Here is a 27,989-nt window from a genome sequence, read left to right on the forward strand (position 1 = left end):
CACGGAGTCCCCGCCGGGCCCCGCCCCGCCCGGCCGCGCCCACCTCTGCGAGAGCAGCGCGCGGGGCGGGCGGCAGCGGGCGGCCATGGCGGGGCCCAGCGACCCCGGCGCCCCTGTCGCCTGCTGGAAACGCCACATCGTGCGGCAGCTTCGACTCCGGGACCGCACGCAGAAGGCCCTCTTCCTGGAGCTGGTGCCAGCCTGTGAGTGCTGGTGCCCGGGGGGGCCCTATGACCGTCGGGGGCGCGGGGAGAGGGTTTGGCTGCTTCGGCTTTGACCCTGGCGTATCATCTTTTCGTCTCCGAAGCTTGAGCCTTCTAGAGCCCCTGTTACGCCCCATCTCCGACTAGCCGGTGTTCTTGCCCGTTACGAACCCGGGTCTGCTTAGAGCCCTTTGCCGGATGGAGCTCTGGCTCTTCCTTGCGCCTGGGGGCCCGGCTCTGCCTCTCAACAACTGGGCTTCCTAGGAACGGGTTCGTCAGCGAGTGTTGGTTTGTTAGGGTCGCTTAGACGTCCCCTTCCTGGGCAGTCTCCAGGGTAGAGCCTGATCAGTCCATCTGGTCCCCATAAGCACAGCGAAAGATCACAGGACTGTCCAGAGCAGTTACTTCTAAACTCTAGAGAGGAAGTTCAGAGTCCGAAGCTTTGCCACTGAGAGGCTCAGGTTTTTGGAGCATCTCTCTGTCCAGCCACCTCTGGCCTGAGGGAGAAGCAGGGGGCCCCAGGCTTTGGAGGGCCGTGGCTGAGCCTGGGGAAGTCAGACTCTCAGACCTGTTTCTGGGAAGCTGGTCAGGAAAGGGTATGCAGTTCAAGTCGGGATGAAGAGCTGTACATCTGGGTGCAGTGCCTCTGGTCGGCTGAGATTCTGTGTCAGGGGTTGAAAGTCTAACCACAGTCCCTTCCGCTCCATCACTGGTCCTAACCTTGGCTGCTACTTAACTGTCTCCTCCAACCCCCACAACTGAATCTGCTGCTTCGTCCTGGGCGATTTCTTTGCAACCTTCTGGCCATCAGTCCTCCGCCTTCAGGGATGAGGCCAGCCCCATGCCTCTAGGCAGCCTCACTTCTCCGTGGCTCTGAGGGACAGTGGAACCTTCCAGTTACCCTCACCCCCTGGGGTGGCAGATGTGTGGGATTGGAGAGATGCTGGAGGGCTGAACACAGACTCCCAGTTGGTTCTGTCTTCTCTGGTTTGGGGCAGGTCATAGCCCTAAGCCTCAGGTTTCTCACCAGTAAACTGGACGGACTAGCATCTCGTTTGGATTTGCTGGGCAGGAGTGGGGGTTGTGGTGGGGTTTTGTGTGAGAACAAGTCCAGTGAGAGCGAGGAGCTGCGGAGCTAGGCCTGGGCTTATCCACCGCCCTAACCTGGAACCGGCTGAGAAAGAGGAAGTGCCCACGAGTGGGGGTGGAGGGTTGTGTTCCAGGCTTCGTAGCAGAAACTACCAAACTTGAGAACTTGCTGTTTTGGCCTGTGGGGAACGTTACACCAGCCCTGGGGAAATCAGGATTTTTTTTTTGATCTGGAAAGTCTGAGCCTCCGGAGGGGAAGTAACTTGCCGAAGGCCACAGGCTGGTGGAGCTCAGTTTGTCTCATTGCTCTCTGGGCCCAGGCCCGGCCCTGGGGGAGGCAGGATCCATCCCCAGCTCCTTCGCTCACTCAGGCCCTGCTCTGCCATCTCCCTCCCCAGCCGTGGTGGTCCTTCTCTGCTTCTCTGTCCTGGGGGAAGCAGGTCTTCTCCTGGGAGGGCCTGGGGGCTGTGCTCTTAGGAGGGAGTGCAAGGGCTGGAGATTCTGGCAGAGCTACACCAACTCCCCTCGGGATCCCTGGGCTCCTGCAGCCCTCGCAGCCAGAGGCAGCTTGCACACCTGGAGTCTGCTGGAAAGGGTCTATCTGTGCTCCAGGCTCACCCCCTTGCACCCCTAGATAACCGTCTCCTAGAGAAGGCTGAGCTGCTGGCCCGGTTCTCAGAGACACTGCCGCCAGAGCCAAACAGTGTCACGCCAGCTACCCACCAGGGCCCCTGGTAAGTGTGTGTGTGTGACAGGGGGTGGTGGTCACAATGGGCTTCCTGTGCCTGGCCCTGCTGCCACTGCCTTGGCTGGGCTCATTCTCTCCCTGGTACCTCCATGGCCCCTGACCGATGCCCAGGGGAGGGGCAGTCGTTCCCCAGGGCAGCTCCTTGTCCTCCACTTCTCAGCCGTCTCTCTGCGTCTGTCCAGTGGCCTCCCCTCCCACTCCTGTGCGCCTCACCTGCCGCCTACAGAGAGGACAGGACGCTGTCTGCTCCGCAGGTGGACGGAGGATGAGGACCGGGATGGGCTGGGCGTCCTTCTTGAGGAGAGTTCTGGCCCGGGAACTCAAGGCCTGCGGAGACCGCAGAGCATGGGAGTCGCGGGCAGCTCGTTTCTGGAGACTTGCTCTTTCCTCTGCTGACTGTCTGGCTCCCACCTTCCTCGGGAGAAAGGTCACGGCTTTGCTTTCAAACTCCTGCGCATCCTCTGGGCGGGTGGAGGGTGGAATGAACGGCACTCTGTGATTGGTTGGCAGGGAGGAGGAGGAGGCGGGGCCTGACTCAGACCAAGTCCCATCACCAGCAGCTCTGAGGGTGAAGTGGCAAGAGGAGGAGGAGGGGCTCCGGCTGGAGTGCGGAGAGGTAGGCTGGGCAGGGCTCTGAGAGGATGGGCTGGGGCAGGACGTTGGGGCTGGGAGATGTGGTCCAAGGGAGCCAGCAAGTGAGGGGCATCCCCTTGGGGGTTAGAGCGCCCCCTGGCCTGGCCCTGGCAGCTCAGGATGACGTGCCCCTGGAGGCAGTGAGGTGAGAGCCCGGGGAGGAGTGCGAGGTGTGCAGGGACCAGGCAGCCTCGGTCCCCCTCTGGACGGTCCAGCCTGCTCTGCTCACCACCTGCCCCGCAGCCTCCGGGCCCAGCACCAGTTGATGCTCCTCCGCAGTCGCAGACCAGCGTCAGATGGCCCGCCTCCGCGGTGGGGGGCTGCCGCTGCCCACACCGCTGGATGTGGTGTCTCTTGGCTTCTGTTTCAGCACATCCCTTGGTTTTCCTTTCGCTTCTGTAGCTGTTGCTTCCGCTCTGCCTTCTCTGGTTCCTTTCCCTCCTCTTTATCCCTCTCCCTTCAGATGTGGGTGTTCTTTGGGGTGAGGGATCCCCGGGGCCTCGGAGACCTTGGGTTTTCTAACTCCCAGACCCATCGCCGGCTCAGCCTTCTCTTAGGAGCTCCGGACGCTCAGTTCCTCTTTGGACCTCACATCTAAAATCCTCTCCCCGGAATCATGTGGCCAGCACCACACTGAGCTGACGCCCTGAGGGCACTGGGCTGAGTAGTACTTCCATAACTTTAGGTTCCGGAAGAAACTGAGGCTCAGAGAGGTGGAGGCCGGATTTGAACTCCCTCCTGCATGAATCCACCTTCCATGATCTCCATTCTTTCAACAAATATTTACTGGCAGTCAGTCGCTACGGTCAAGGCACAGGCATTACAGCTGTAGAGAAACCCCGGCCCCATGAGCTTCGGGTCCCTGGAGGCCAGTGGGCCAGCAGACACCTGCCTGGTTGCTACACACGCCAGGTCACCTGCTCACCCAGTGCGGGGATGGGGCTGTGAAGCCGGTGAGCTCCTCTTCCGCAGCCCCTGTTGTGGTTGCAGCTTGACATGTGAGGTGGTTCTCAAGCATCTGAGCCCCGCTCTGGGCTGTGAGCGCCCCAGGCCGGGGGTGCCTCTGGCTCACCTCCACTGTGTCCCTGGGGCCCGTCCCCACAGCTCAGCCTACTGACTTTGTAGACTAGCTGATAAATAAGGTGGATTGTTCCTCCCGGCCTTGGGAATCACCCGGCTGGAAACTCATAGGCCCTTTGACTCCTCCCAGCCCTCCATCCCGAGCTAGGCACCAGCTCATGGATCCTGTCTCCGAACCCATCCACTTTTGCTTCTCGTGCCCTGTCTGGCCTGGTCCAGGTTACGCTCATCCGTCCCTGCGTGATTCCCCATCTGGCACCCCATCCATTCTCCATTCAGCACCCGGAGTGATAGATTTTAGTAATAAAAATGATCTTCATTTAGAAAGACAAGCACCACACACATATATGCTTGTTGTGAACATTCCAGGAGAACAGAAGCCCATAGAACGAAAAAGTAAAAGCCCCTGTCACCACCCGCTCCATTATCAGCCTGGTCCATATTGTCCAGAGCGTCTCAGCCTGACTCCAGGGGAGTCCTCTAGCCTCTTTTGCATGTCCTGCCACTCTCTTGTCCCTGAGCTCCTGGTTCCCCGGGTCTGTGACACTCCTGCACACCCCTGGGTACTTCCCGAACCCCTCACCCCCAGCACTCCCTCCCCCCTCATGACTTCTGCAGACACACACCTGTCACTTCCTTCTGGCTATGCCAAGGCATGGGAGGGCTTTCTCTTTGACTCTTAGTACTATTTCATATATCACAACAAGCATGTTTTATTACTGTTTTAACTTTTTTTGGGGGGGGATGTGCCTGAGGCATGTGGAAGTTCCTGGGCCAGAGATCCAACCCAAGCCACAGCAGCAACCCAAGCTGCTGCAGTGACAATGCTGGATCCTTAGCCTGCTGTGCCACAAGGGAACTCCTTAACTCTGTTTTTTTTTTTTTTTTTTTTTTGTCTTTTTGCCTTTTCTAGGGCTGCTCCTGTGGCATATGGAGGTTCCCAGGCTAGGGGTCCAATCGGAGCTGCAGCCGCCAGCCTACACCACGCGGGATCCAAGCCACGTCTGCAACCTACACCACAGCTCATGGCAACGCCAGATCCTTAACCCACTGAGCGAGGCCAGGGATCGAACCCACAACCTCATGGTTCCTAGTTGGATTCGTTTCCACTGTGCCACTATGGGAACTCCTATTATTTGAATTTTAAAAAGCATCGCAAAAATTAAATACCAAAACATCAGTGAAAGTCTCTGGCAGATGAGGAAGTGGAGGTGGTGTTCAGTGTTTAATGGTGGGAGGAATTATGAATGTGATGAGCTGGGCCAGCTAGGAAAGGAGGCTGCCCAGAACGCATAGGTTCCCGCCCCAGGCCCACCCACGTGGCATCGGTGCAGGTGGACTCCACACTTGCTCCTCCCCCTGACCCTCCCAGGCCCACGTGAGGAAGAACACAGGGACAGGACAGCAGCCAAGCCCCCAGTCTTGGTTACTTCCTGTTCCTCTTGCTACACTTGTGGGAACTGCTTTGCTTAGCATCTCTCTCTCTCAGTGACTCCTCAGCTCTGTGGTTCCCAGCTCTTGGCTCTTTGTTGGACCGTTCAGTGAGGCCGGGACTAGGGGCAGCTCCAGTATTCAGTCTGGGCCCTGTGCGGCCAACACGCCATTCCTGTTCTTAGCCCATGTGCCTATGCTCAGGGCTCCTTGTTGCCCGCTCTCTGGGATCTATGCTTCGGTAGGCCAGGGCTTGGAGGGGTGGGAACCGAGCACACATCCCTCGAACTCCGCCTGTAGACCAGCCCCTTAACTTGGAGCACGATGCTGGGTGGCCAGGGCTCAGGCATCAGTTCTGCCACTTTAGCTGTGTCACTTTAGGCAAGGCATTTAACCTCTCTGGGTCAATGTCCTTGGCTGTGAAACAGGGAAGAATGGCACTCCCTACTGGTTTAAACGAGTGAATACATGTAGAGTGCTCGGACCAAATGTGACACATCTGCGTGCTCTATAAACCAGCGCCATTGCTATTATTCACTTTTTTTTGGCCGGGCTCACTGCCTGTGAAAGTTCCTAGGCCAGGGATTGAACCTGTGCCAGAGCAGAAACCCAAGTCACTGAGATGACAACACTGGGTCCTTAACTCACTGTGCCACAAGGGAACTCAAGGATTGCCATTATTTAAAATGCCCTTCCTGGAGTTCCTGTTGTGGCCCAGTGGAAACGAATCCGACTAGGAACCATGAGGTTGCGGGTTCGATCCCTGGCCTCACTCAGTGGGTCAAGGATCCGGCATTGTCAGTGAGCTGTGTTGTAGGTCGCAGACACAGCTTGTATCCCGTGTTGCTGTGGCTGTGGCTAGGCGGGCAGCTGTAGCTCCAATTGGACCCCTAGCCTGGGAATTTCCATAGGTGGCAGGTGCGGCCCTAAAAAGACAAAACAAAACAAAAACAAAAAGAAACCCCCAAACTCTTCCTTATAGAAATAATGTGTTAGCCTATGAAGTAAGCACTACCATTCCCATTGGACACGTGAGGAAACAGAACAGGTTCAGAGAGGTTAACTGACTACCCCAGGTCGCAGAAAATGAGTGGTGCTGCCAGGACTGAAACTCGGGTTAGGCACCAGAGCCTAAGGCCCTGCTCAGATTCCCGAGTCAGCAGCGCCTTCCCGCGCCTGGTGCTGCACCTGTCCGCCTCAGCTTTCTCTTGAGGAAGGGGGCATGTGGGAGAGGGGCTGGAGGCCCTGCCCAGAGGCGCCCTCGCCCACCTGTCGGGCCCCTCCGCCGCCGCAGATGGCCTACCAGGTGGTGGTGAAGAGCGCGGCCCTGGGCGCCCTGGAATCGCAGCTGGAGGAGCGGCAGAGCAGGTGAGACGCGGGCGGGACCTCGCGCCCCTCGGGGAGGCTCGGGCCATCGCTGCCGGGGGGCAGGGGGGACGGGAGTCACCCGGAGGGTCTCTAGGAGGGCCCGAGGGCTTTTCCCACGTCCCCACACCTCCCCCGGGCCTGCGGTTGATCTCAGAGGCTGGGGACAGCAGGACTCCGAGGGCGGAAGGCTGGGCCGGAGTCGTGGCTTAGGCGCCCGGCTGTTCGCGTGGCCAGGGGCAAGTCTGTCCCGGCTCCGAGGCTGGTTCTTCTAAGGCAGGGACGGAGGTCCTCTCTGTCCCCCAGGCTGGCGGCTCTAGAGGCTCGCGTGGCACAGCTGCAGGAGGCGCGGGCGAAGAAGGCGCGGCAGGTGGACGCGCGGCGCGCGCTGAACGCGGCGCAGCAGGCGGCCTACGAGGCGCTGCGCGCGCACGCCGGGCGCCAGGAGGCGGCGCTGCGCAGGCTCCAGGAGGAGGCGCGCGACCTGCTCGAGCGGCTGGTGCAGCGCAAGGCGCGCGCCGCCGCCGAGCGCAATCTGCGCAACGAGCGTCGCGAGAGGTGAGCGCGCTGGGCGCGCCCCTCGGGGAGCTAAGCGGTCGCGCGCCTCGTGCGGAAGGGGCCCAGCCCCGCCTTTGGGGGCCCCGAGCCCCACGCTCAGGAGGCTTCTCTACTCCAGGGCCAAGCAGGCGCGGGTGTCCCTGGAGCTGAAGAAGGCAGCCAAGCGGACAGTGAGCATCAGCGAGTAAGAGTGGGGCTGCGCCGGGACCCGCATGCCCTGGAGCGCTCTGCTCTGGGACCGCTACAGTCCTACCCTTCTCCCACCTGCACGTGGCCGCCGGTGCACCTCACCGCACGTGTGCACGGCCGCGGGGCCGAGGCCCCCACGTAGACCTAGGCCAGGACACGTGCACGCACGTGTGGTCGTAGGAGCCAGCATGCGCGCCTGGCACACGCGCACCCACGCGGACCCCTTCATCACTGTGTCTGCACATCCTCACCAGTAGGGCGCAGGGCCGCTGAGGGGCTGGCTTGGTCTCTTGGCTATTCTGAGCTTGATTCTCTCTCCCAGGAGCCCAGACGCACTGGACGATGGGATCACAGAGGAAGCAGAACCTCCGGCCCTGGCTGCGGAGCCCAAGACCCTGGAGAGTGAGGCTATTGAGAAGTGGAGGAGGCCATTCAGGTGAGGACTCTCCCGGAGTCTTGCTCGAAGGCCTTGGGCCAGCTCTTGGGTTGAGGGGGAGCTTGAGGAGAGACTGGTGTGCAGCTGAGACCACCCCCCACCCCAGGACAGACCTGAGTTCCAGGGCCTGGAGACACTTGGGGTCATGGCCACCCCAGGGACCCAGTCCCTAGCCCTACTCCTTTTCCTCCTTCCCAGGACCAGAGCTCTGGGGGTGGGATGGCAGGCTGGTGAAAGGGTGTGACCAAGAGGGGACTTGTGGGCAAGGCCCAGGGCTCAGCTGTCCCAGGCATGTGTGGGGACTCCAGAGTACACGTGTGCAAGCTTAGGCGAGCATACCTGCATGTGTCTGAAGCTGTCATGGGTGGGACCTGATCGGGGCTTCTGTCCTTGGGTGCGCCTCCGTGCGACCTCCCTGTGGCGTGGAGACTGCCCCCTGCCGCCCCGGCCCTGTTCCCCAGTCAGAAGGCTCTCCTTCAGCCCTTCTTTGCAGGTTGCTGGTGTCCTGGCCTCAGGGTAGTGAAGGAACCCAGAGGAGGCCATGAGACGCTGGTGGGCCAGGTCATCCTGGGACACATGCTCTCCTAGGCATTTTTGAGGTCACTCAGCGGGTGTGGGTTTCCCCACCCCCCGTCCCCAAGCTTGTGCTATCTCATCCCGGGACACCTCCCCTGAACTTTTGTCGAGGGGCCCTTGGGTGGTGAGGCAGTTCTTAACCACCATGGTGGAAACTTTGGGACACTGCCTTCCAAATCCCCCCCTGCCTGCACCATCCTGGGGCTCTGGCTCATCCTGCCCTCCTGGCCTTGGAGGGGCCACGTTCTCGTCCCGGCTCAAGAGTGTATCGGGACGAGCGACTGCTGTCTGCGCACCTGCCCCTTAGCACCTCTCTCTTGGTTCCGCCCAGGTCTGCCTCCGCCACCTCCCTGACGGTGTTCCGCTGTGTGGATGTGGTGAAGGGGCTCCTGGAGTAAGTGTGTGTGCACGTGTGTGAAGGTGTCGGGCCCCTTGGATGTGTGTGTCAGGCTCCTGAAGCCTGGGCTTGCTCTGTGTACGTGCCCAGTCTGTCTCCCGTGCGTTGCCCTGCAGTCTGGGTATGAGTCTCTTCTGAGCCCCAGAAGCAGGGGCTGCGTCCATGGCCTCCTTCCCAGTCCCTGCCTGGCTGTGCTCCAAGCTCTGCCCCTCACCCAAGGTCCTCACAGGGGACCAAGATCTCCAGCCTGAAGCCGCCCAGGAACTGCCACTCCTTTGGGCAACTGAGGCTCAGAAATGGCAGGAATTCATTTGAGGTCACAGTGCTGCGCAGTGGCCAAGCCGGGACTGAGCCCCAGCTCCAAGGCCTCTGTGTACCCACCACCCTGCCCTCCCTCTGCGCCCGTCTCCACACTGACCCCTGGGGTCGGAGGCTGGTGGGACCGGGCTCGCTGCACCTCCAGGCCACATGCTGCGTCGCTGCGTCTGCTTCCTGCTGTTGCTGCCCGGCAGAGCTTGGGGCGCCCGAGTCAGGAGGCCTCGCTGAAAGCCCTTCTGACCCCTCCCCAGTTTCAAGAAGAGGAGGGGCCACTCGATCGGGGGCGCCCCCGAGCAGCGATACCAGAGCATCCCCGTGTGCCTGGCCGCCCGACTGCCCACCAGAGCTCAGGACGTGCTGGTGAGGACAGCGGGCCGAGGGTGGGGGCGCAGGTCCCAGGAGTGGCCCAGGGGGGCCAGGGCAGCAGGCCGGGCGGCTGGGCAGGAGCAGGCGTCTCCCCACAGCCGGTGCCGGGAGCCCCTTGGCATTTCATGGAGGGAGAGGCAGCAGGCCAGGTCGGGGGATGGGGAGCCGGGGGGAGCCTCCTGCAGGGGTCCCCTCAGCGGTGACAGCCCTGGCAGGGCCAAGTTGGAAAGTCAGCCTTTGGACAGACCCTGTGCCCGGATATGTGCACGAGAGCTGCAAGCACGCGCGAGGGGGCGTGTGTGGCGGGAGCAGGGCCACCCACCTCCCTTTTCCCCACAGGAAGCCCACCTCTCTGAGGTCAATGCTGTTCATTTTGGCCCCAACAGCAGCGTCCTGGCCACCGGAGGGGCTGACCGCCTCATCCTCCTCTGGAATGTCGTGGGAGGTGGGTCCCTGCGCGCAGGCCAGCCCCGTGCCTTCTCTCCAGCCTCACCCTCGGCGTGCTCCGTGGTGGGTGCGGGCCTGGGGCCTTGCGTCTTCTCACCTGGAACATGCTGGGGGCAGTGGCCAGATGACCCCTGGCAAGAATTCTGGGCCTACTGCTTCTGGGAAGGGCAGAGCCCCCCTCCTGGGGTTGAGGCCTGCAGGGAGGGGAGGGTTAAGCTCAGATGGTCCCTTTGGGGTGGTGGGGGCGCTACAGGGTTGGGCCCTCGAGCAGGTCCCTGGGGTCTGCCAGGCCAGGCCACCTAATGTCACTGAGCTCTCAGGACTCAGTTTGAAGGCAAGTGTGAGCTATCTACCCTGTGTCTTGCAGAGAGGCATGTACTAGGGAGTGATAGCTGGCTGCTGGAGGCTTCCTGGAGGAGGCGAGTCTCCAGCTGGCCTAGCCCTGGCTCGCTGTGTGACCAAGGGACGGGCCCTTCTTGCTGGTCCTCTTCAGCCACCTGCAGCCCTTATGGGGCCCCCTGCTGGCAGCTTGGGAAGGTGCAGCCTCCTGCAGGACCCTTGCCTGGAACAGACCCAGCAGTTCTGTCCTCTGCACTGGGAGAGACTCATCTTTCTGCTCACAGCTTCTCTGTTTCATGAGATTAGTGACTTCATTTCACCTGTTCCTTCTCTTGGTCCCCTTAGGTCGCCTGAAGGCTAAGCAGACCCTGGAAGGAGCTGGCGGCAGCATCACCAGTGTGGACTTTGACCCTTCGGTGAGGAGACCTGGGTGGCAGGTGCAGGTGGGGGCTCTGGGACCCGAGGGAACATCACGCGGATCCTAGAGCCCGGCTCTCAGGCTCCCTGGGCTTCATCTCTCCCCTGCCCGGCCGGGTGACCGGGGTGGGGGGCTGCGAGGCCTCCAGGCCGAGGTCCAGGACGTCTCCTTTCTCCTTCCACCTCCTCAGGGCTCCCAGGTACTGGCAGCTACTTACAATAAGGCCGCCCAGCTCTGGAAGGTGGGGGAGGCACAGTCCAAGGTGAGGCCTGACTGAGGAGGCAGCCTGGGGGTCAGGGGTCATGCCTTGGGCCTGGAGGGGGTTGTTCTGTGGCCTTGGCTACACCCTTGATCCATGTCTGGGATGGGGGGCAGGAGACGCTCTCCGGACACACAGATAAGGTGACGGCTGCCAAATTCAAGCTAACAAGGCACCAGGCGGTGACTGGGAGCCGGGACCGGACTGTGAAGGAGTGGGACCTCGGCCGCGCCTACTGTGAGGCCCCGCCCTGCCCCCTCCCCCACCCGCCAGGACCCCCCAGGCCGGGCCATGAGGGACCGCAGCCTGCTCTGGAAGTGGCTCCAAGAGTTACAGCCGTCCGGGATGAAACCTCCCACGGCCTGTCCTCTGTCCCCCATCAGCGATGCTTTCCCTGGCTTCTCGGGGAACTCCGGCTTTGGGCTGGGAGGCAGGGGATCTGGTTCCGGGTCTGGGAGGACACCATCCCTCTGGACCTTCTGGGCTGGGCTGGCTCCTGATGACCCTTCTTTGAGGTGGGGGCTCTGCTCTTTGGTCCCCAGGCTCCAGGACCATCAGTGTCGTGTCCTACTGTAACGACGTGGTGTGTGGGGACCACATCATCATAAGCGGCCACAATGACCAGAAGATCCGGTTCTGGGACAGCAGGTGATAGGTGCAGGCTGTGGGCGGCGGAGGTGGGGACAGGGCTCCTTCGTTCTCGTCCTTTGTGGCCATGGAGGGTACCTTGGGGAGGTGAGGCTCTGGTGGCCTTTGTGCTGGACTTGGCCTCTTGAAGGCTCAGCTGCCTCTGAGACCTGTGCCTCCTTCTCACTGACCCTTGGTCCAAGCACTGGCTCTGCCAGGGTCTTGCCCACCAAGGGGGAGAAGTCCCTTTTGGCTCTGTAGTCACTGCCCTTTAGTCAAAAGGAACACAAGCTTTAGCTGGTTTTTGAATCTTGGGCTCGGATGGATTGTGGATGCCGGTGCTGGGCCTGCCCGAGGCGTCTCCGTCCTCATCTGCAGAGACCGCCTTTGGAAACCTTTGCTCTGCCTTTCACGCGTTTAAAGACAGACTTCCGGAGTTCCCGTCGTGGCGCAGTGGTTAACGAATCCGACTAGGAACCATGAGGTTGCGGGTTCAGTCCCTGCCCTTGCTCAGTGGGTTAACGATCCGGCGTTGCCATGAGCTGTGGTGTAGGTTGCAGACGCGGCTCGGATCCCGCGTTGCTGTGGCTCTGGCGTAGGCTGGGGGCTACAGCTCCGATTCGACCCCTAGCCTGGGAACCTCCATATGCCGCGGGAGCGGCCCAAGAAATAGCAACAACAACAACAACAACAAAAGACAAAAAAAAAAAAAGACAGACTTCCATTGCTTTCCTTTCTTCGTGTCAGTGACCCACCTGTTTCAGGGCTCTGGCTTCGAGTCACAGGTGACCCGAGTTCCTGCGGGCGGGGCCGGCTGCAGGGGGAGGTCTGTCACCAGCCACGGCCTCAGCCTGGTCGGCGGGGTCTGCTTCTCATCCCCAACTCTGCCCCTCTTCCTCAGGGGGCCCCGCTGCACCCAGGTCATCCCCGTGCAGGGCCGGGTCACCTCCCTGAGCCTCAGCCACGACCAGCTGCATCTGCTTAGCTGCTCCCGAGATGACACCCTCAAAGTCATCGACCTGCGCGTCAGCAACATCCGCCAGGTGTTCAGGTACCTCCTCGTGCCCGCTGCCCCTGGGCCCTTAGCTGGGGCAGTGGGGCCTGGGCCCACCGAGGTGCCCAAACCCTTGTTGGAGGCGGGACGCTCTTTTAAGTTCCTGGCTCCGCCTCCATTCTGACGTGACCCTGTCTCTCCTCAGGGCTGATGGCTTCAAGTGTGGTTCCGACTGGACCAAAGCTGTGTTCAGGTGTGTCTGCGCGCGTCCCAGGCCCATGTCTGCGTCTGCGGCTCGTGTCCAGTCCTCCCCTCTAACCTCTTTCTTGCTCTGCTGTGGCGGCTGCAGCCCAGACAGAAGCTATGCACTGGCAGGCTCCTGGGATGGAGCCCTTTACATCTGGGACGTGGACACTGGGAAGCTGGAGAGCAGCCTCCGGGGACCCCACTGGTGAGCACAGCTGCCACCTGCCCACCCAGCCCAGTCCGGCTAGGCCGACCCCCGTCCGGACATGCTGGCATCCTGGCGTCCCAGCTCTTGCCCCAGACCTCCAGCCCTGGGCCCTTCTCGGGTCACAAGGTGTCTTCCCACGGGCCCCAGGGTCCAGCCTTGGGTGAGGACACGGCTCAGAGGGGGCCTCACACTAGCCAGGTCCAGACGTGAGGGGCAGAGCGCGGCTGTAGGTCCAGCTCTGACGCCCCCTGAAGCCTGCCTCTCCCTCCCCTCAGTGCTGCTGTCAACGCCGTGGCCTGGTGCTACTCCGGGAGCCACGTGGCGAGCGTGGACCAGGCCAGGAAGCTTGTGCTCTGGCACTAGTGCCACGTCTGCCCAGCCTGAGCTGGCCCTCTAGTCGAAGCCTGAAGCCAGGGGACAGCTTCCCACCACCCGAGAGGCTCCAGGGCCAGGCGGGGGTGGGGGTGAGGGCTCGGGGCACTTGATAGGTAAGAAGGCCTGGCGGGACCTGGTCTGTTTGTTTAAAAAGTGTGGGTTGGCAGGGCGGGTTCGGATTACGGTATTGTTTCATTTTTTAACTCTGTCTTCACTTTCTTGGGCATAGTGGAAAAAAAATTACATCTAAACTGGTGTCTGTTTTGCCTCATTACAGCATTCAGGGGACAGAGAGGCTTGGGGCTGGGGGCTCAAGGAGGGCCAGGCTTGCCTCCCTGTCCTCCCCCGCCTCGGAGCGGGCGGGAGCCCTCCCGGCCTCCGTGCTGCCCCCGTCTAGCAGGAGACAGCATGAGGAACGGCTCTGGGGCAGCCAAGGGCAGTGAGCCATGCACGTTTCACCCGGGGTCCAAGCTGGTCCTTGGGCCTCCGCTTGCGGCGCGCAGGGTGGACTGAGGCTGAGGAGGGGCCCTGGGGCAAGGATCCTGACGACCCAGAGCCATGGCAGGTACGCAGTGCAGCCGGCCTGCCTTTAGACCGGGCCGTGTTCTTGCCCCAGAGCCCGAGCCCGAAGTGTGTGGGGATGCTCTGTGCGTGTCGGGGCGGCCGGGCTGGGCCTGAGGCTTCCCTCACATCGGCATCAGACTGGGTGCACCCAGGAAGCTTCTGGAGTAGACGGCAGGCCGACGGGTGGGGCCTCCTTTCCTTCCTCAGCCTGGGGCGTGGAGGAGGGTGGCAGGCACTGGAGGAGGCATCTGCCTGAGTGCTAAGGGCTGGACCCCTGTTCCCCTGAGATTCAAAGCCTTTTTGCTCTGGAACTCTCAGCCTCTTTTGGGGCCAGGGGGAGCTGCACTCACGGCATGCGCAAGTTCCCAGGCTGGGGTCGAACTCGCACCACAGCAGCAACCTGAGCTGTTCCAGTGACGACACCGGATCCTTAACCTGCCGAGCCACAGGAGAGCTCCTCGGCCTCCTTTACTGCCTCACCAGGTCTCCCTTGGGCATCTGCCAGTCCCAGGGTTGTGGAAACCATTTCCAGGATGGGCAGGCGAGCTAAGAGCCTGGACTGCAGCTAGACTGTCTGGGTTTGAATCTCTGCTCTGCTGTGTAGTAGCTGAATGATTTTGAGCAAGTTACTTAATGTCTGTGGGCCTTAGTTTACGCCTCTGTGAAATGGGATAGTAACAGCATCCACCTCAAAGGTGGTTGTAAGGCCTCAGGGCATGGTATTTGTAAAGTTCCTGGCACATGTCAAAGGCTGGGTAAGTGTTGGCAAAATACCCAAAGCTACACTCTGCCGGTCGCAGCTCACTCACTGCTCCTGGCCAGCTGGCCCGTGAGCTCTAGGTGACATAGCCAGCTGCCTCCTGGGCACCATCTCTCCCGGATGTAAGCTCCCCTTCTCCTCGCATCCCTCATCTTCTCGGGAACCAAAGCTGGGGCCTGTTGTGCCTAACTCTCTTTCCATTCCTGCTGTCACTGTAGGCCACCTTCTAGACCTGCTGTCTCCCCACCTGTCCCCTCCTCGCATGGTCGGAGTAACTGCTAACATTTCATGGTCACATGGTCATACATCCAACTCTTCGTCCTCCACTGCCTGCAGGGGAGCTCCTCGCCCTTGGGACGTGGCCCTGCTGGTCTCCGCTCCTTTACTTCCTTGCTGCTCTGAGTGTGTCTTGCACAGGCTTTTCTCATTTTCTCTCTGCCTGGAATGTTCTTCCCTCCCAGTCCTAATTCAGAGTTTGTCCTGCAGGATCCCCCCTCTGAGAGCCTTTCCCCGCCTTCTCGGCTGGCTGGGGGTCTCTACCAGCCCTGAGCCCCCCATCTGCTTCCCTCCATTTCGGCCAGGGGGCTCCTGGAAGAGGCCAGGGTGGGGGCAGAGTACTCCCTGGGATCAGGCCTCAGAGCCACAGACAAGGCCACAGGTAGGGTCTAAGTGGCTCGGTTCTCTTACTTGAGGACTCAGTTAGGTCTGAGTTCCTGTCTTGGCTTAGCAGTTAACCAATCTGACTAGCATCCATGAGGACGTGGGTTTCAGCCTTGCCGTGAGCTGTGATGTGGGTCGCAGACGTGGCTCAGATCCCACGTTGCTGTGGCTGTGGTGTAGGCTGGTAGCGTCAGCTCCGATTTGACCCCTAGCCTGGGAACCTCCATATGCTAAGGGTGCGGACCCCAAAAGACAAAAAGACAAACAAAAAGTCTAACAGGTGACTCTAGGAGTCTAAGACCCGCCCCCCCCTTTTTTGGCCACACCTGTGGCATATGGAAATTCCTGGTCCAGGGATTGAATCTGGTCTACACCACAGCTATGGCAACACAGGATCCTTAACCTGCTGAGCCACAGCAGGAACTCTGCAAGATTTATACTCCAGAGAGTCCGGCCCTCAGCCCCTGGCTCCTGGCAGCCACCAGAAGCCAGCAGCTGCCTAAGCCTGCAGCCTTTTTCCAGCCTCCTGGGATTCATGGCTGGAAAGACCACTGCATCCAGGAGCCACCGTTATGGAGCTGTCAGAGCCTGTGCTCTGTGCTTTCCAAGGAGCCTCTTGTTCCTCCAGACCAGCCTGTGACGCAGGCTCTTCACAGGTGAGACAGTGGGGCTCACAGAGGCAAGGGTTAGGAGATCACACCTGGCACAGCTGGATTTTGACTGTTACACTTTTTAAAAAACAATCAGAGAATCTGCGCCCCACCTGGGCAGAGCTGCAGGGCACCCCCCTGTGCTCCTGCAGTGTGCCCACTACTTCCACCACGAGGTGGGTGATTCTAGCTTTTTGTCCAAACTGGATCCCTCCCTGTGTCTCTTCCATTCTGGCCCTGGGCACCCAGGCCCGGGCCTGCAGCCTTAGTGGTCTTTGAGCTGCCGGACACGCAGGCCCCCGGAGAGGAATGTGCATCCCGGGAGGCCCGTACTGGCCCCACTGTCTGGGGACTGCAGTGCAGGCTGCTTAGGGAACGCAGCAAAGGCGCTCGGGCAGTGATCCAACTGGCTCCGGGGACAGTGACCCCTCAGCTCCCCTTAAGCCTTCCCTTCTTCAGGCTGACAGCACACCCTTGCCTCACCTCCGGGAGCACATGCACATCCTAACCTACTGGGAGAGGTGCTTCCCGGAGGAGCGAACCCGGAAGGCCAAGAGGGAAGGAGGCTCAGAGGGGGGCTGGCTGGGAAGGCTGTTCCTCTGGTCTTTGCAGTGCCTGGCAGGAAAGGGAGGCGCGGAGAACCTGTGCTGAAACTGCTCTGGGCTTTCAGCGGCCTCTCCTCGGCTGTTCGGTACTCAGGGGATGCCTGGCTGAGCTGATCCTGAATGTCGAAACTGTCACCCTTGCTGTGCACACAGACAGAGGGCCACAGAGGGGCCAGGGCCCTGTGTGAGCTGGGATAAGAATTCAGGCTCATAGATCCCTATTTTCTAACAATTGGACTCAGGTTCTGCAGAGGGGCTGGCCTGGTCTTCTGGAGGCCAGGTTGCAGGTTCTGCTCCCAGCTGTCTTCCTGGGAGGACCTGGGCAAATCGCAGTGGATGGAGTTCCCACCCACGAGACTGCACCGTAGCTCTGGGCTTCACCGAAGGTGACTGGGCTCTTCCCCACGGCTGTTGTGCAGGCATGGATACCACCTCTGCCTGCCTGGGACTTGGGAGGGAGAAAGAACAGAGGCTCCTCTTCTGGGCTCTTCCTGCCTCTCGGTCACTGCCCTGTCCTGGGAGATGCACCTTGGCCTGCACCTGCTGTTCTCGAACTGCCCCCGCCAGATGTGAGCCCCTGGCTGCAGGGATGGAAACTGGGTTGTTTGTGTCTCGAGCAGAACGTGGCCTGGGGGCAAGTAAGTTTGTTGACTGGGCAAAAGGCGGTTGACTAGAGATGGGCCTGGCCCTTCAGAGGTTCTCTGGAGGACTCCTGATGGCACAGGGTGGACCTCCTGTGAGATGTGACACCGGGTCTGGGTACAGGCTGTTTTCTTTCTAGAGATGCACAGCTCCTCTGTACATTATCTTATTTGATCCTCCTGGATCTTAGGAAGTTTGTATTGTCTTCTTACCCCCACTTTACAGATGAGAAACACAAGGCTCAGAAGGGTGAAGGAACAAGCCAAAGGTCACAGCCAGCTGAGGCAGCCCAAGGACTTGGAGGCAGGACTTTTGACCAGGCTCTTCCCCTGCCCCTTTCAGGAGCAAGTGGGTGGCAAGACGCACACTTAGCATCTAGTGTGGAAGGGGTGTGAGCCCTGTTTGTGAGTTCACTCCTGTTGTTTTAGGATAACATCCAGGAAAACATCCCTAGACCAGAGCTCTCTGAAACAGATATGGCAGAAGTACCGCATTTGTCTTTCTGGCAGTGGGGCAGAGAAAAACGGTCCAGGAACATGATGCTCGTAGGCATTCATGGGCTTCTTGGCAGTTCAAGCAGTATAACGGCAAACATGCAGAGCACCTAGGAGGAAACTTACACCAGTTGTGTCACAGTGTAGGATTTTGGGACAAATTACAACTCTCCCTTCTAAAATTTCTGTAGTTGAGCTATACTTTTGTCATGAAAAACAACTTCATAATGGGCAATTAAATGCAAAGACTCAGCCAGATTTTGTCATAAGGCCACTCAGAGAGGGATAAGAAATAACTGGCCTCACAACCAACAGCTTCGGCTGGTGTCCTCAGGCAGTGAGCGAACAGTGCAGCCACGGGGGTCGTGACCCAGAGCAGCCTTTGCTTTGTCGCAGCAGAAAGTCCAGGGGCTCGAATTTTCTTGTCAACTTCCAGCCCTCCTGGGAGGTCTCGGTGTTAATAAGTCTGTTCTCAAACATTGTGACTTTTTTGTGTTATGGTCTCACTCTGCGTGGAGAAACTGGATTACCCGAGAGTATCAGTCGGAGGAACCCCTGGAAATCATCTCACTCTCCTTCTTTTAAAGCTGGGGCTGCGGCAGCCCCGCAGAAAGGCTGTCCATCGAGGGGGGCCAGGGCCAGGGCCGGGGCCAGCTCCTCCTTGCTTCTGCCTGCCTGGTGGGTGAGAGAGCAGGGAGCGGCTGCTGGGCTCTGGATCCGGCTTGGCTGCCCTACCCCAGGCCTGTGCTGAAAGACACCCAGATACAGCGATTGATACAGGGGTGCGACAGTTCATTCAAAAAAAGACTTCAAATCATCCTCGGAGAATGTGGAAAACGTAGGCCTCTGGTGCCAACGGGAGTGTCAGATGTGAGCAGCTTTCTTCAGCAGGGAAAGCAGAAGATGGAAATGATACTGCAGGCGCACCGACAGCCCTTTCCGGATTTAGGGTAAAGCCCTTTCACGCCCGTTCCTTCCCTTGGGCCTTGTGAAAAGCCTGCGTGGCTGAGAGGCTGCAAGAAGAGCAAGACGTGCTGCAGCGGAGGCCGCAGAAGGTGGGGGAGGCGACGGGGAGGCACGTCTGTGGTGGCCACTCTGGGCGGCACACTCCACACGTCTTGGAGCCACAGCCTTCCCGTCAGGTTTCTGGGGACGTGGAAGCTGGGGTCCACAGCTGTCAAGTGGGAGCCAGGGTTTAACGCAGACCTTGATGCCACAGCCCGTGTTGTCGTCTTCTCTGCTGTTGGTGGGAGGGTCAATGGATAGAATCATTTTTGAGGCCAGTGTGGCAGCATCTAATAAAATTAAATACACATGTACCTTTCTGACTCTCAAATTTAGGAATGTACCCAACATTTTCACTGGAATAAATTTATAAAGAATTAGGTACCGAGGTGTTAATTCCAGCCTTCTAGAAGCAGATGGATGGATACAACCTAAACATCCATCACTATAGGAATGTTTAAATATGATCTATCCAAACAATGGAATACAATGCAGCCTTCAAAAAGAAAGAGGTAAACCTAAACATATCATATAATCTCAATTATATAAAACGGCAGTGTGTGCACATGAGTTTTATGCACAGACAGCGTCTGGAAGAACACATGTGGCACAGGCCCAGTTCTAGAAGGAGAAAAGCTGTGAGCTTGCTCCTCAAACAGGCGGAGCTCTGGTCCTCACTGGGCCAGCTGGCAACCGGGGGGCTCAGCTTTTCACTTGCAGTACTCTACCCATCCCTGGCACCAGTAAAATCTCCTTCTCTCGACTCCTCAGAATGGAGATTGAGGAAAGGATAGAGGCGTCCAGGGTGCCCACTTGCTAGAAGCCAGCAGTCACATCCTCCGGGGGCACTCAGTGGCCCTCCTGTTGCCCTTCCAGCTGCAGAATCGAGCTCTTTCCTCAGCGCACTCTGCTCTCCCTTCCAGCACATCGCACAGTACAGGCCTCAGCTGTGCACCTTTTTCCTTCACTGGGAAAGAACCCTGAAAGCCAAGACCACAACTTGTTTGTTTTTCTCCCGAGCACCCAGGGCATCAGAGCTGGCAGGTGGGTGGCACGAGGGGCTGGTGTGTCTCATGGCCGGGGGAATTTACTCTTCCCGCTCTGTATCTGTCGCAGGGTTGAGAGGAGGGCCCGGGAGTGCCTTTATAAGGAGGATCGCCAACTTAAAGAGCCTGTTTACCCAAATCTTTTTAGAAGGACACTTAGAAAACTTAATTCCATTTTTTATTATCCAACATTTTATACATAATAAATACAAAGTTTTTACAGCCACTGTAAAGAAAGCACATCGGCACAGAGATGCTCCCTCTGAGCCCAGCCCTGTGACTCTGGATTACATGTCCTGGAGGGAGGGGTGCTTTTTAAAAAGGAGGCATATTTTTACAACTTTGTATTTTTCTTTTAAATAAAATTAGCAGCTCTTCCAAAAAATATTTTAAAATATAACCAAAGATTTCAAATAACCCTCGGAGAATGTGGAAAACCCAGGTTCGAGGACAACTTTGCTAGCTAAAGAGAGAATACAAGACTGGGTAGCAGGAGTGGCCCGACCTGAGCACTCTGAAGATTTTTAAAGTGCTCTAAAGGCTTTTTAACTTGTCAACGAACTTTAAAATCTTAAAAAAAAGCCACTCTTTCAGTTTCTTTTTTAAACTTAAGAATAAGTTTGATAAACACAAAAAGACCTCAAATAGATCAACAGGTTAAGAAATGCAAAAAACTGAAACAAAAATCCTCAAATCACAGAGAAGATTATCGATGAATATTGTCACTGATCAAATGAGTAACTGAAAATTTCCTCAGCTATGACCTTACTTTTGGTCAAAAATCCCATGGGGACATTTGGCGAGCATTTCAAGTGTTTAAAGATTCTTAGGAGGGATGGAATTTTCAAAGCGTTAAGACAACTTTTGGATTAAATTCTGCAAATCTGATTTCTTTAAAAAAAAAAAGAAAGAAAGAAAAAAGACAAAGCAACTGGCAAACATCCCTTAGTCCCTCAGCAGGGCGCTCCCACCTTCCCTGGGAGGGGAGGGCCACCAGGGGCTCACACCGGGATGCCTGGGCACGGGGTGCCGGGTCGCCTGCCCGCCCATCCGCCCGCAGGGAAGGCGGCTCCTGGGTCGCTTGTCCTCGTGGGTGGGCACCTGTGCAGGGTGTGTGACGCTCACGTTCTTCGGCACAGGAAGCTGGTTTCCTCCATGAGCCTCAGGTTCTTCCTCTCAGGGAAAGGTCAGGTTGGTGGACCTGGGAAGCTGCATTTTATGCAGTGGGTGGCCGCTGGTCTGGGCCAGCTGACTGGCTTGGGAAGAAAATAATGCTACGGGCCTCCCGAGCAGAGAAGCTCAACAGGCAAGTGTGTGTCCCCAGTTTATCTAGACATTCAGGTTCTAAGGATACTGGTCAGAAGAGTATATGCTGCAAAAATTAAGATGAAAAATACCCAAATAGAAACAGAACATTAAATCGGCTCGTTTCAAGATCTGGAAGCTCCATTTCCACTTTAGCCGCAGCCTCCTTTCTATTTATCTATGTGATGGACGAGATTTGGCCACCAGGCCAGCCCTCCGTGTTAGCTCCACTAATACTAGATGAACGGCATAAACATCCAGACAAAGGACACTGTTACGGTTTTGAATCGGTTAGTTGTGGGAGAGGTGCGCGTTAATGCAACGGCGCTAAGCGCAGGGCAGTCCACGTCTTTGCAGCAGGTCTCACGTTCTTAGTCTGAGGACTAACTGGGGGAGGAGCCAGCCTCTCCTGAAACCCCTCCTTTTGCTTCCTTATGCCGCCAACACGGTCTGATTAAACTCAACCAGACGAGCAAAAGCCACTTGAAGAAAGATGAGAATCTTTGCCACATCCCTGTGGCCACAGTAATATACTGTACGAGAGTACACGGTCAGTATCTCTGTGACTGGGCCCTGAATGAGGCCTGGTCTCGAGTCTCATATAAAAACAGGCCACTGTTAGGCACGAGGGCTGCCCCCTCTCTGCCTCTAGGGCCTGCTAAGATTTGTGCTGTGGTCGGAGAGATGACACAGAAGATGACAACCAAGAAAGGCACAACATATTCAAAACGTGGGAGGAGTCCACCAGGCCAGCCAGTCACGTATGATCCTTGTCCTTGCTCTGCTCACGTCGTCATCATGCAAAGGTGCCTGAAAAGTAAGACTGGCCCGACTCCGAGCCTGGCCTGGACTGCACGCCATCACACCAGCGTGACTTCCACGTCCTCGATCCTCTCTGCCGGCCTTCGGTGGTTCTGCGTGGGCGGAGGGGGAGCTGCCCGGACCTGAGCAGGAAACCATCACACGACTGTCAGTCAGCTTCCCGATTCAGTGCCTGGAGCAGCCAAACCCCAACCCATCATTCATCCCAGGACACGGGCACCCCAGGGCTCCCAGAAACGCTCTGCGCATGTGCTTTCAACTTAACGTTCATGCTTTCTCACCCTGAGAAGGACCTATTGTTCTGGATGACAGGCAAAACTCCTGACTCAGGTTCTTGCTTGGAGAACCAGAAAACTTCCAACGTATCTTGGAAGGAGAGTTGCAAGAGAGAAGATGAGAGAGGCAGGCTGGGGGTAAGCTGTGGAGGCCTCATTAAGCTTTATTCTGTAGGCAGAGAGGAGGCGTGGGCGGATTTTAAACAGCAGTATCAGATGTGTGAAAAGAAGACTCAGATGAGTGTGGAGCCAAGAGCAAAGGTGGGCAACAGTCCAGGTGAGAAGACCCTTCTGGAGGCGCCTGAGATGGTCTGAATGAGAGCCGACGCGGGCCTGCACTAGGGTCCCGGCGGCCGTGGGGGAAAAGAGGGTGAAGAACTTGACAGCCGGCTCTGGGGCAGGCTCTGCGATGACTGTGCAGGAGGCAGGGCCAGGGAGGTGTCCCAAGTGATGCCGGAGCACCAGCAGGATGGGGTACCACCTGCCCAGACAGGAGAAAGAGGACGTGCGGGAGGGAAGACAGCTAACTCATTTTTTCTGCGTTGCGGGGTTTAGCCCAGAGACACTGAGATGTCCACAGGTCTGAAGCTGAGCAAGGAGCCCAAAGCCTTGGAGTAGCTGAGGTTGCTCGGAGACTGGATTTAATGACTTTAAGAGAAGCGGCCTGTGGACAGAACCCTGAGAAGCCCCAAAAGAGATGAAGAGAGGCAGAGACGCCTGCAAAGGTCAACGAAAAGGAACGGCCGGGAAGTAGAAAGTGTGGTGGAACAAACGGGTCCCTTCTCTCCGGCTCTGCCCCACCCTCGGTCCCCACCCCCGCCCCCTCCTGCTTAGACCACTGCCCAGCCTCCTAACAGCTGCCCATGTCCATTCTGTCACCTGACCTTCAGTCTCCACTTAGATGCCACAGACGTGTTTTAAAGATGCAAAACTGGTCACACCACTGCCTTACAATCTTACAACCGCTTCCTATCACCTTTAGGGTAAAGAAGTGAGTCCTCCACAAGGCACTCGATTCTGCTGAATGAACAAAGCCGTGGTCGGGAGCGGTCAAAGGCTGACAAGGGGCCTCTAGGAAAAGAAAACGGCAAATATGCGCCAGACGGGCAGGCCCAGGTGAGGCCTGGAGCAGCTGAGATGACGGGTGTGTCCAGGGCAGCGCACTGAGGCCCAGTCGGGGTGACCGTTTGTAAGAGGAGACGTTCTCTGAGGCAGACGCTCTCCAACCTCAGAATGGCATTATTTCATCTCAGTGTCCCTCAAAGGGCAAAGAGAGGTTTGGAAAATAGGTTCTCAGGAAATGGCTGCTGAAAAAAAAAGGCTTCTGTTTCACAATCACATCTTTTTTCCCCCCATGGCAGGAGGAAGTTCCCAGGCCAGGGAGGGAATCCCAGCCACAGCAGGAGCTCAGGTCCCAGCAGTCCCAGCTGCCAGGCCACTGGGGAACTTCACAGTCAGACCGGTTCAGTGCTTCGAGCACTTATGATAATGTAAATGCACTTTCACAGCCGTTAGCTCACCGACCTCACCACGCTCAGCGGAAAAGCACCGGTGTGGGCTGGACCTTCCAGGATGTATTCCTTTCCACAGGCTTCCTTTTAAACTTTAAAAAAACATTTCTTTTTTTGTCTTCTTGCCTTTCTAGGGCCACGCCTGTGGCATATGGAGGTTCCCAGGCTAGGGATCTAATCAGAACTACAGCCACAGCAATGCCAGATCCGAGCCGTGTCTGCGACCTACATACACCATAGCTCACAGCAACGCCAGATCCCAACCCACTGAGCGAGGCCAGGGACTGAACCCGAAACCTCATGGTTCCCAGTCGGATTTGTGAACCACTGAGCCACGATGCAAATGCCCTCTTTTAAACTTCTGAACTTCCCGAATCCACCTCGCCCTGGCACGGAGGGGATCAGGAACAACGCAGGGGTCACAGGGAAACACTCATTTCCAACGTTCAACTTGGAAGCACCAGCCGCGCTGTCACCCTGCCAGATGAGAGACTTACAGGTCGCAGTTTGCCATATGAGGTCTCAGGCGTCTGCCTGGATGCCTGCGAAAATCCTGGCGATTCGGCATGGAAGCTGTTTTCTGAGGAAAGAAGCTCAATTTATTAGTGTGGCTGAGCAATAAAAGTGCTAATGCAGATCTACTGGCTTCTGAGGTGAACACGTGCATTTCTGAATACAAGTGCACTGGGCTCTGTGCCCAGGGGATCCCTTACCATTTGCTGAGGGAGAGCGGGGGAGGTACTGGGAGCTCCTCTTATCTGGGCTGGGGTAGGGGCTGCCGGGAGGCTGGTCATACAGCGGCAGTGGAGGCAGGGAGCCCGGCGGCTTGGGGGAAGGAGAGATCTGCGGAGAGGGAGAGACGTTACAAAGCGCCCACCTCAGGAGGCCAGGCCAGCTGGCTTCATGGCTCCTCCTGGCAAAGCAGAGCTCTGGAGCGACGTTATCATCATCACCTTTTCTGGTCAGCCTCATCAGAAGCAAAAGAGCCTAGAAAAACCACCCCAACCCCTAGTTTCGTGCTGCATTCAACTTTTTCCTTCCACAGATCTCATTATCCGACGAATTGGAGTGTATTTATTTATTTATTTTTCTTTTCTTTTTTGGCTGCATCCTTGGTGTATGGAAGTTCCTGGGCCAGGGGTCGAACCCGAGCTGGAGCTGTGACCTGTGCCACAGCTGCGGCAATGCCGGATGCTTTAACCCATGCGCCAGGCCAGGGCGCCTCCACAGAGACAAGGCAGATCCTTAACCCACTTCGACACAGCAGAAACTCCTAGTTTATCTTTTTTTTTTTTAGGGCTGCACCTGTGGCACATGGAGGTTCCTGGGCTAGGGGCCAAATCAGAGCTTTAGCCACTGACCTACGTCATAGCCACAGCAACACCAGATCTGAGCTGCATCTGTGATCTATGCCACAGCTCATGGCAATGCCTGATCCTTAACCCCCTGAGCGAGGCCAGGGATCAAACCTGTGTCCTGGAGTTCCCGTCGTGGCGCAGTGGTTAACGAATCCGACTAGGAACCATGAGGTTGCGGGTTCGGTCCCTGCCCTTGCTCAGTGGGTTGATGATCTGGCGTTGCCGTGAGCTGTGGTGTAGGTTGCAGACGTGGCTCGGATCCTGCATTGCTGTGGCTCTGGCGTGGGCTGGTGGCTACAGCTCTGATTAGACCCCTAGCCTGGGAACCTCCATATGCCGCGGGAGCGGCCCAAGAAACGGCAAAAAGACAAAAAAATAAATAAATAAAATAACAAGAGTTAGTTACCAAAGCAAATTGGCAAAACAGGAAAAAACAAAAAACAAAAAACAAAAAACAAAAAAACCTGTGTCCTCATGGATGCTAAGTTAGATTTGTTTTCGCTGAGCCATGATGGGAACTCCTCTTAGTTTACCTTAAACAATTATCAAGTTCAGACCACTCTCTAGAGCTCTAGTGAAAACACACCAAATTAGTCAATTCAGTGAAGAACAAAAAGGGCAAGTTGTATTTTTTGAGGATAACTGGCTGAGTGTGACTTTGCCCGGTTTTGTCAATGTCGCGCGACGTGGTCCCAACACCACAGAAGCAAGAAGAAGATGTGCTCCTTACGCTCCTGGACCGGCAGGCCTGCTGTGATAGATCCGAATCAGGAGTCTCTCATGAAGACAAGTGGTGCTATGATGAGCTAAGCCCAGGGCCACAAGCGTGTACGGGGCTCTGGAAGGCTCTTTAGTTCTCTGAAAAGGACTAGGCTGGCCTGGGCAGAGAGGCTCTGACAGTGAGCGAGAAAAAGACAGGCTAATATTTTTACTGCATAAACTAACAAGAGAGACAGTCAATTTCCTCTTTGCTTTCTTTCTTTTCACGGAACCATTCTTTGGTATGTCACACACAGTTCAGTAGTTTGGTTCCCTGACTCAGAGGACAGACTGTGGAGAAGAGAGGAGTGATAAAGCCATTACACAGGAGTCTAACTGGTGAGTTTCTGCTTCCCAAATTCAATTTTGAAAAAGCCAGGCGACTAAGGGATGGAGCGGTAGGGTGAGGCTGAAACTGCGGCCTGCTTTGGGGTGCATCAGTGGACTCCTTGGGAGTCATTTTCTTTAAATATCTTTTTTGTTTGTTCGTTTGTTGTCACACCCAGGGCATGTGCAAGTTCCCCAGGCCAGAGATCAAACCTTTACCCCAGCTGTAGCCAGAGCCACAGCAGCGACAAGGCTGGATCCTTAACTTGCTGAGCACAAGGGAACTCCTAAACATCCTTTAATTCCGCCTCCTCCCCCTTTTGTGCACCTGAATCTCTCTCATCCAGGGAGCGTCACCATTTTCTGAGGCTGAGAGTTCTTCCACCAGCACCGACGGGAAAACTCCAATCCGCCCACCGAATTCTCCTTCCCAGAAGCCATCATCGTCCTGGTTTTCTTTGTTCAAGATGCGGATGATCGCTCCCTCAGGAAACGATAATTCATCGTCTGTCTGGCCCTCGTAGTCATAAAGTGCTTTCACGAAACAGACTAGGTTGCAAGAGAGAAAACAGCCGTAAGGGCCCTGACAGCCAGGCTACTTCTGCAGCCACCCCCTGCTCACGGGACAGCGAAAAGCGCCTTGCGCAGAGTAAGAGTAAAGCGCTCAGGTTGTCCTCACTGAAGATCAGCTTCAGGGCTCTGCGGTACAAGGTAAGGGTGACCAAAGACACAGATGCGAGAAAAGGAGTGAAGCTGTGCTTCTTAAGCTACTGAAGGCTGACTCCAGGGTCATACAGTTTAGGTCACGTGCGACCACATAAAGAGGGGCTTCTTTCCGTCTTTACCACTGGCATCTCCGTTGAGGCTGCCGGAAACGAGTTCGGCCTCCGTGGAATTGCTGGACGTGTGGGAGCGGCTGTCCAGGGCGGCCAGGGACTGCAGCATGCTCAGCAGACTGCTGGAGGTGGGGAACTGGAGGTACTTCTCCGGCACGTAACCCACTTGGCCAACTTTATTTCGAGCCTGAGTGGAAGACACGTGACAAAACAGGTTTGCACACACAATGTGGACCGGGCACAACACGAAGCAAAACAAACTCCTAAAAATGTCACAAGAAGGGGCGATATGAGCAAAGGAATATACCTTTACCCAGTCTTCCATATCTCCATCTTCAATCACTTCTAACACCTCATGCTCCTCAATGGTCAACTCATCTGGTTGAGAAGCCTGCAGTGTAGGATGGTCATGGACAAAATTAAAAAGGTTAGATAAAGAGCAGATGTGGACTGATCGTAACGAAAACGGGGGGTCAAAATACTGAAATGACTTTGAAAAACGTACTGAACATAAAAATCTGAGTGTTGTAAAACTATCATAATGAGGTGAAGTTTTACTTTAAAAAGCTGAACAAAATAAAGCCACAACAAAAACTGGAGAAACGGAATCCTCAAGAGGCACTCAGGATCAGTGAACACGGCCCTCTGCCGGAAGCAGGGGACTGGGGTGCCCGCTCCAGCGTACGTATCGACTGGCAGTTATTCAACTTCCTGATGCCTCCATTTCTTCGAAATGACAACCCTGCCATTCTCAGGAGGATGGGAGAGTCGGTGTGGGATGAGTAAGCACAGAACCACGATGACCTGGGAGGCTCAGGCGGAGGAGAAAGCACCGGCTCAGAAGTGCCGCAGGGCGACCGTGGAGCTGCATGCTGGGAAAACGCAAAGAGCCATGTGCATGGACAGAATGATGGCTTGAGCAGCGCCTAGAACTGGTCTGGAAGCACCGTAAAACAGTGGCTAAGAAAGCTGGAGGAAGAGGAATGAGCGAGATGGGTCCAAGTTTGGATTCACTATGCGGCGACTAACTGCGGAGACCGGGCTGATCTACCTGGGTACCTTCACACC

The 27,989-nt window shown here is 57.0% G+C and overlaps 2 protein-coding genes across 27 annotated transcripts in view; one reads left to right on the forward strand and one right to left on the reverse strand.

The window, feature by feature from the left end:
• The first annotated feature begins 64 nt into the window (after positions 1–64).
• On the forward strand, positions 65–19,062 carry ATG16L2 (autophagy related 16 like 2). 17 transcript variants are annotated; one of them, XR_014814584.1, is made up of 21 exons: positions 65–203; positions 1,927–2,026; positions 2,551–2,656; positions 6,479–6,552; positions 6,856–7,107; positions 7,226–7,291; positions 7,619–7,732; positions 8,640–8,702; positions 9,275–9,383; positions 9,729–9,834; positions 10,521–10,591; positions 10,784–10,855; positions 10,969–11,089; positions 11,395–11,500; positions 12,381–12,530; positions 12,679–12,726; positions 12,823–12,924; positions 13,203–13,415; positions 16,961–17,179; positions 17,409–17,531; positions 17,612–19,062. XR_014814584.1 is itself a non-coding variant. In XM_084975182.1 (18 exons), exons 4-18 carry the CDS (start codon positions 6,407–6,409, stop codon positions 13,288–13,290), a joined length of 1,614 nt encoding a protein of 537 aa, XP_084831308.1. In that variant the 5' UTR covers positions 65–203; positions 1,927–2,026; positions 2,551–3,246; positions 6,061–6,406; the 3' UTR covers positions 13,291–18,996. The 17 variants fall into 17 exon arrangements, 5 of the variants coding, with proteins under 5 accessions (XP_084831308.1, XP_003129670.3, XP_013832805.3 ...); XR_014814590.1 differs by lacking the exon at positions 16,961–17,179 and adding exons at positions 13,580–15,942; positions 16,784–16,927 and having other exon boundaries at positions 9,776–9,834; positions 17,409–19,062; XR_014814589.1 differs by having other exon boundaries at positions 9,776–9,834; positions 13,203–15,942; positions 17,409–17,486; positions 17,612–18,996.
• An 831-nt stretch (positions 19,063–19,893) lies between these two features.
• The window catches only part of FCHSD2 (FCH and double SH3 domains 2), a 240,726-nt gene continuing 232,630 nt past the window's right edge, over positions 19,894–27,989 (reverse strand). For 4 of the 10 annotated variants that reach the window (XM_021102292.2, XM_021102291.2, XM_084975180.1 and 1 more), the window contains 6 exons: positions 27,229–27,312; positions 26,931–27,108; positions 26,414–26,634; positions 24,355–24,484; positions 24,139–24,221; positions 19,894–21,977 (listed from right to left, as the gene is read on the reverse strand). In XM_021102292.2, coding sequence (XP_020957951.1) covers positions 21,894–21,977; positions 24,139–24,221; positions 24,355–24,484; positions 26,414–26,634; positions 26,931–27,108; positions 27,229–27,312 — 780 coding nt within the window. In that variant the 3' untranslated portion in view covers positions 19,894–21,893. Of the gene's footprint in view, positions 21,978–22,136; positions 22,300–24,138; positions 24,222–24,354; positions 24,485–26,413; positions 26,635–26,930; positions 27,109–27,228; positions 27,313–27,989 lie in introns of all 10 variants that reach the window. The other 6 variants (XR_014814577.1, XR_014814576.1, XM_021102288.2 and 3 more) reach the window with 3 other exon arrangements.

Source organism: Sus scrofa, chromosome 9 (assembly GCF_054392235.1).
Source record: "Sus scrofa isolate SSC_HxYL_T2T_F1_AM1 chromosome 9, Sscrofa_HxYL_maternal_Yorkshire_Landrace_v2.0, whole genome shotgun sequence".
Classification (NCBI taxonomy): domain Eukaryota; kingdom Metazoa; phylum Chordata; class Mammalia; order Artiodactyla; family Suidae; genus Sus; species Sus scrofa.

What these genes read in the sequence shown, in the direction of transcription:
- ATG16L2 (XM_003129622.5), top strand. Translation starts at nt 86, where the DNA reads ATGGCGGGGCCCAGCGACCCCGGCGCCCCTGTCGCCTGCTGGAAACGC. An exon ending in CCTGGAGCTGGTGCCAGCCT is followed by an intron (nt 204 to 1,926) that starts GTGAGTGCTGGT and finishes TTGCACCCCTAG; the next exon opens with ATAACCGTCTCCTAGAGAAG. An exon ending in GTGGTGAAGGGGCTCCTGGA is followed by an intron (nt 8,703 to 9,274) that starts GTAAGTGTGTGT and finishes ACCCCTCCCCAG; the next exon opens with TTTCAAGAAGAGGAGGGGCC.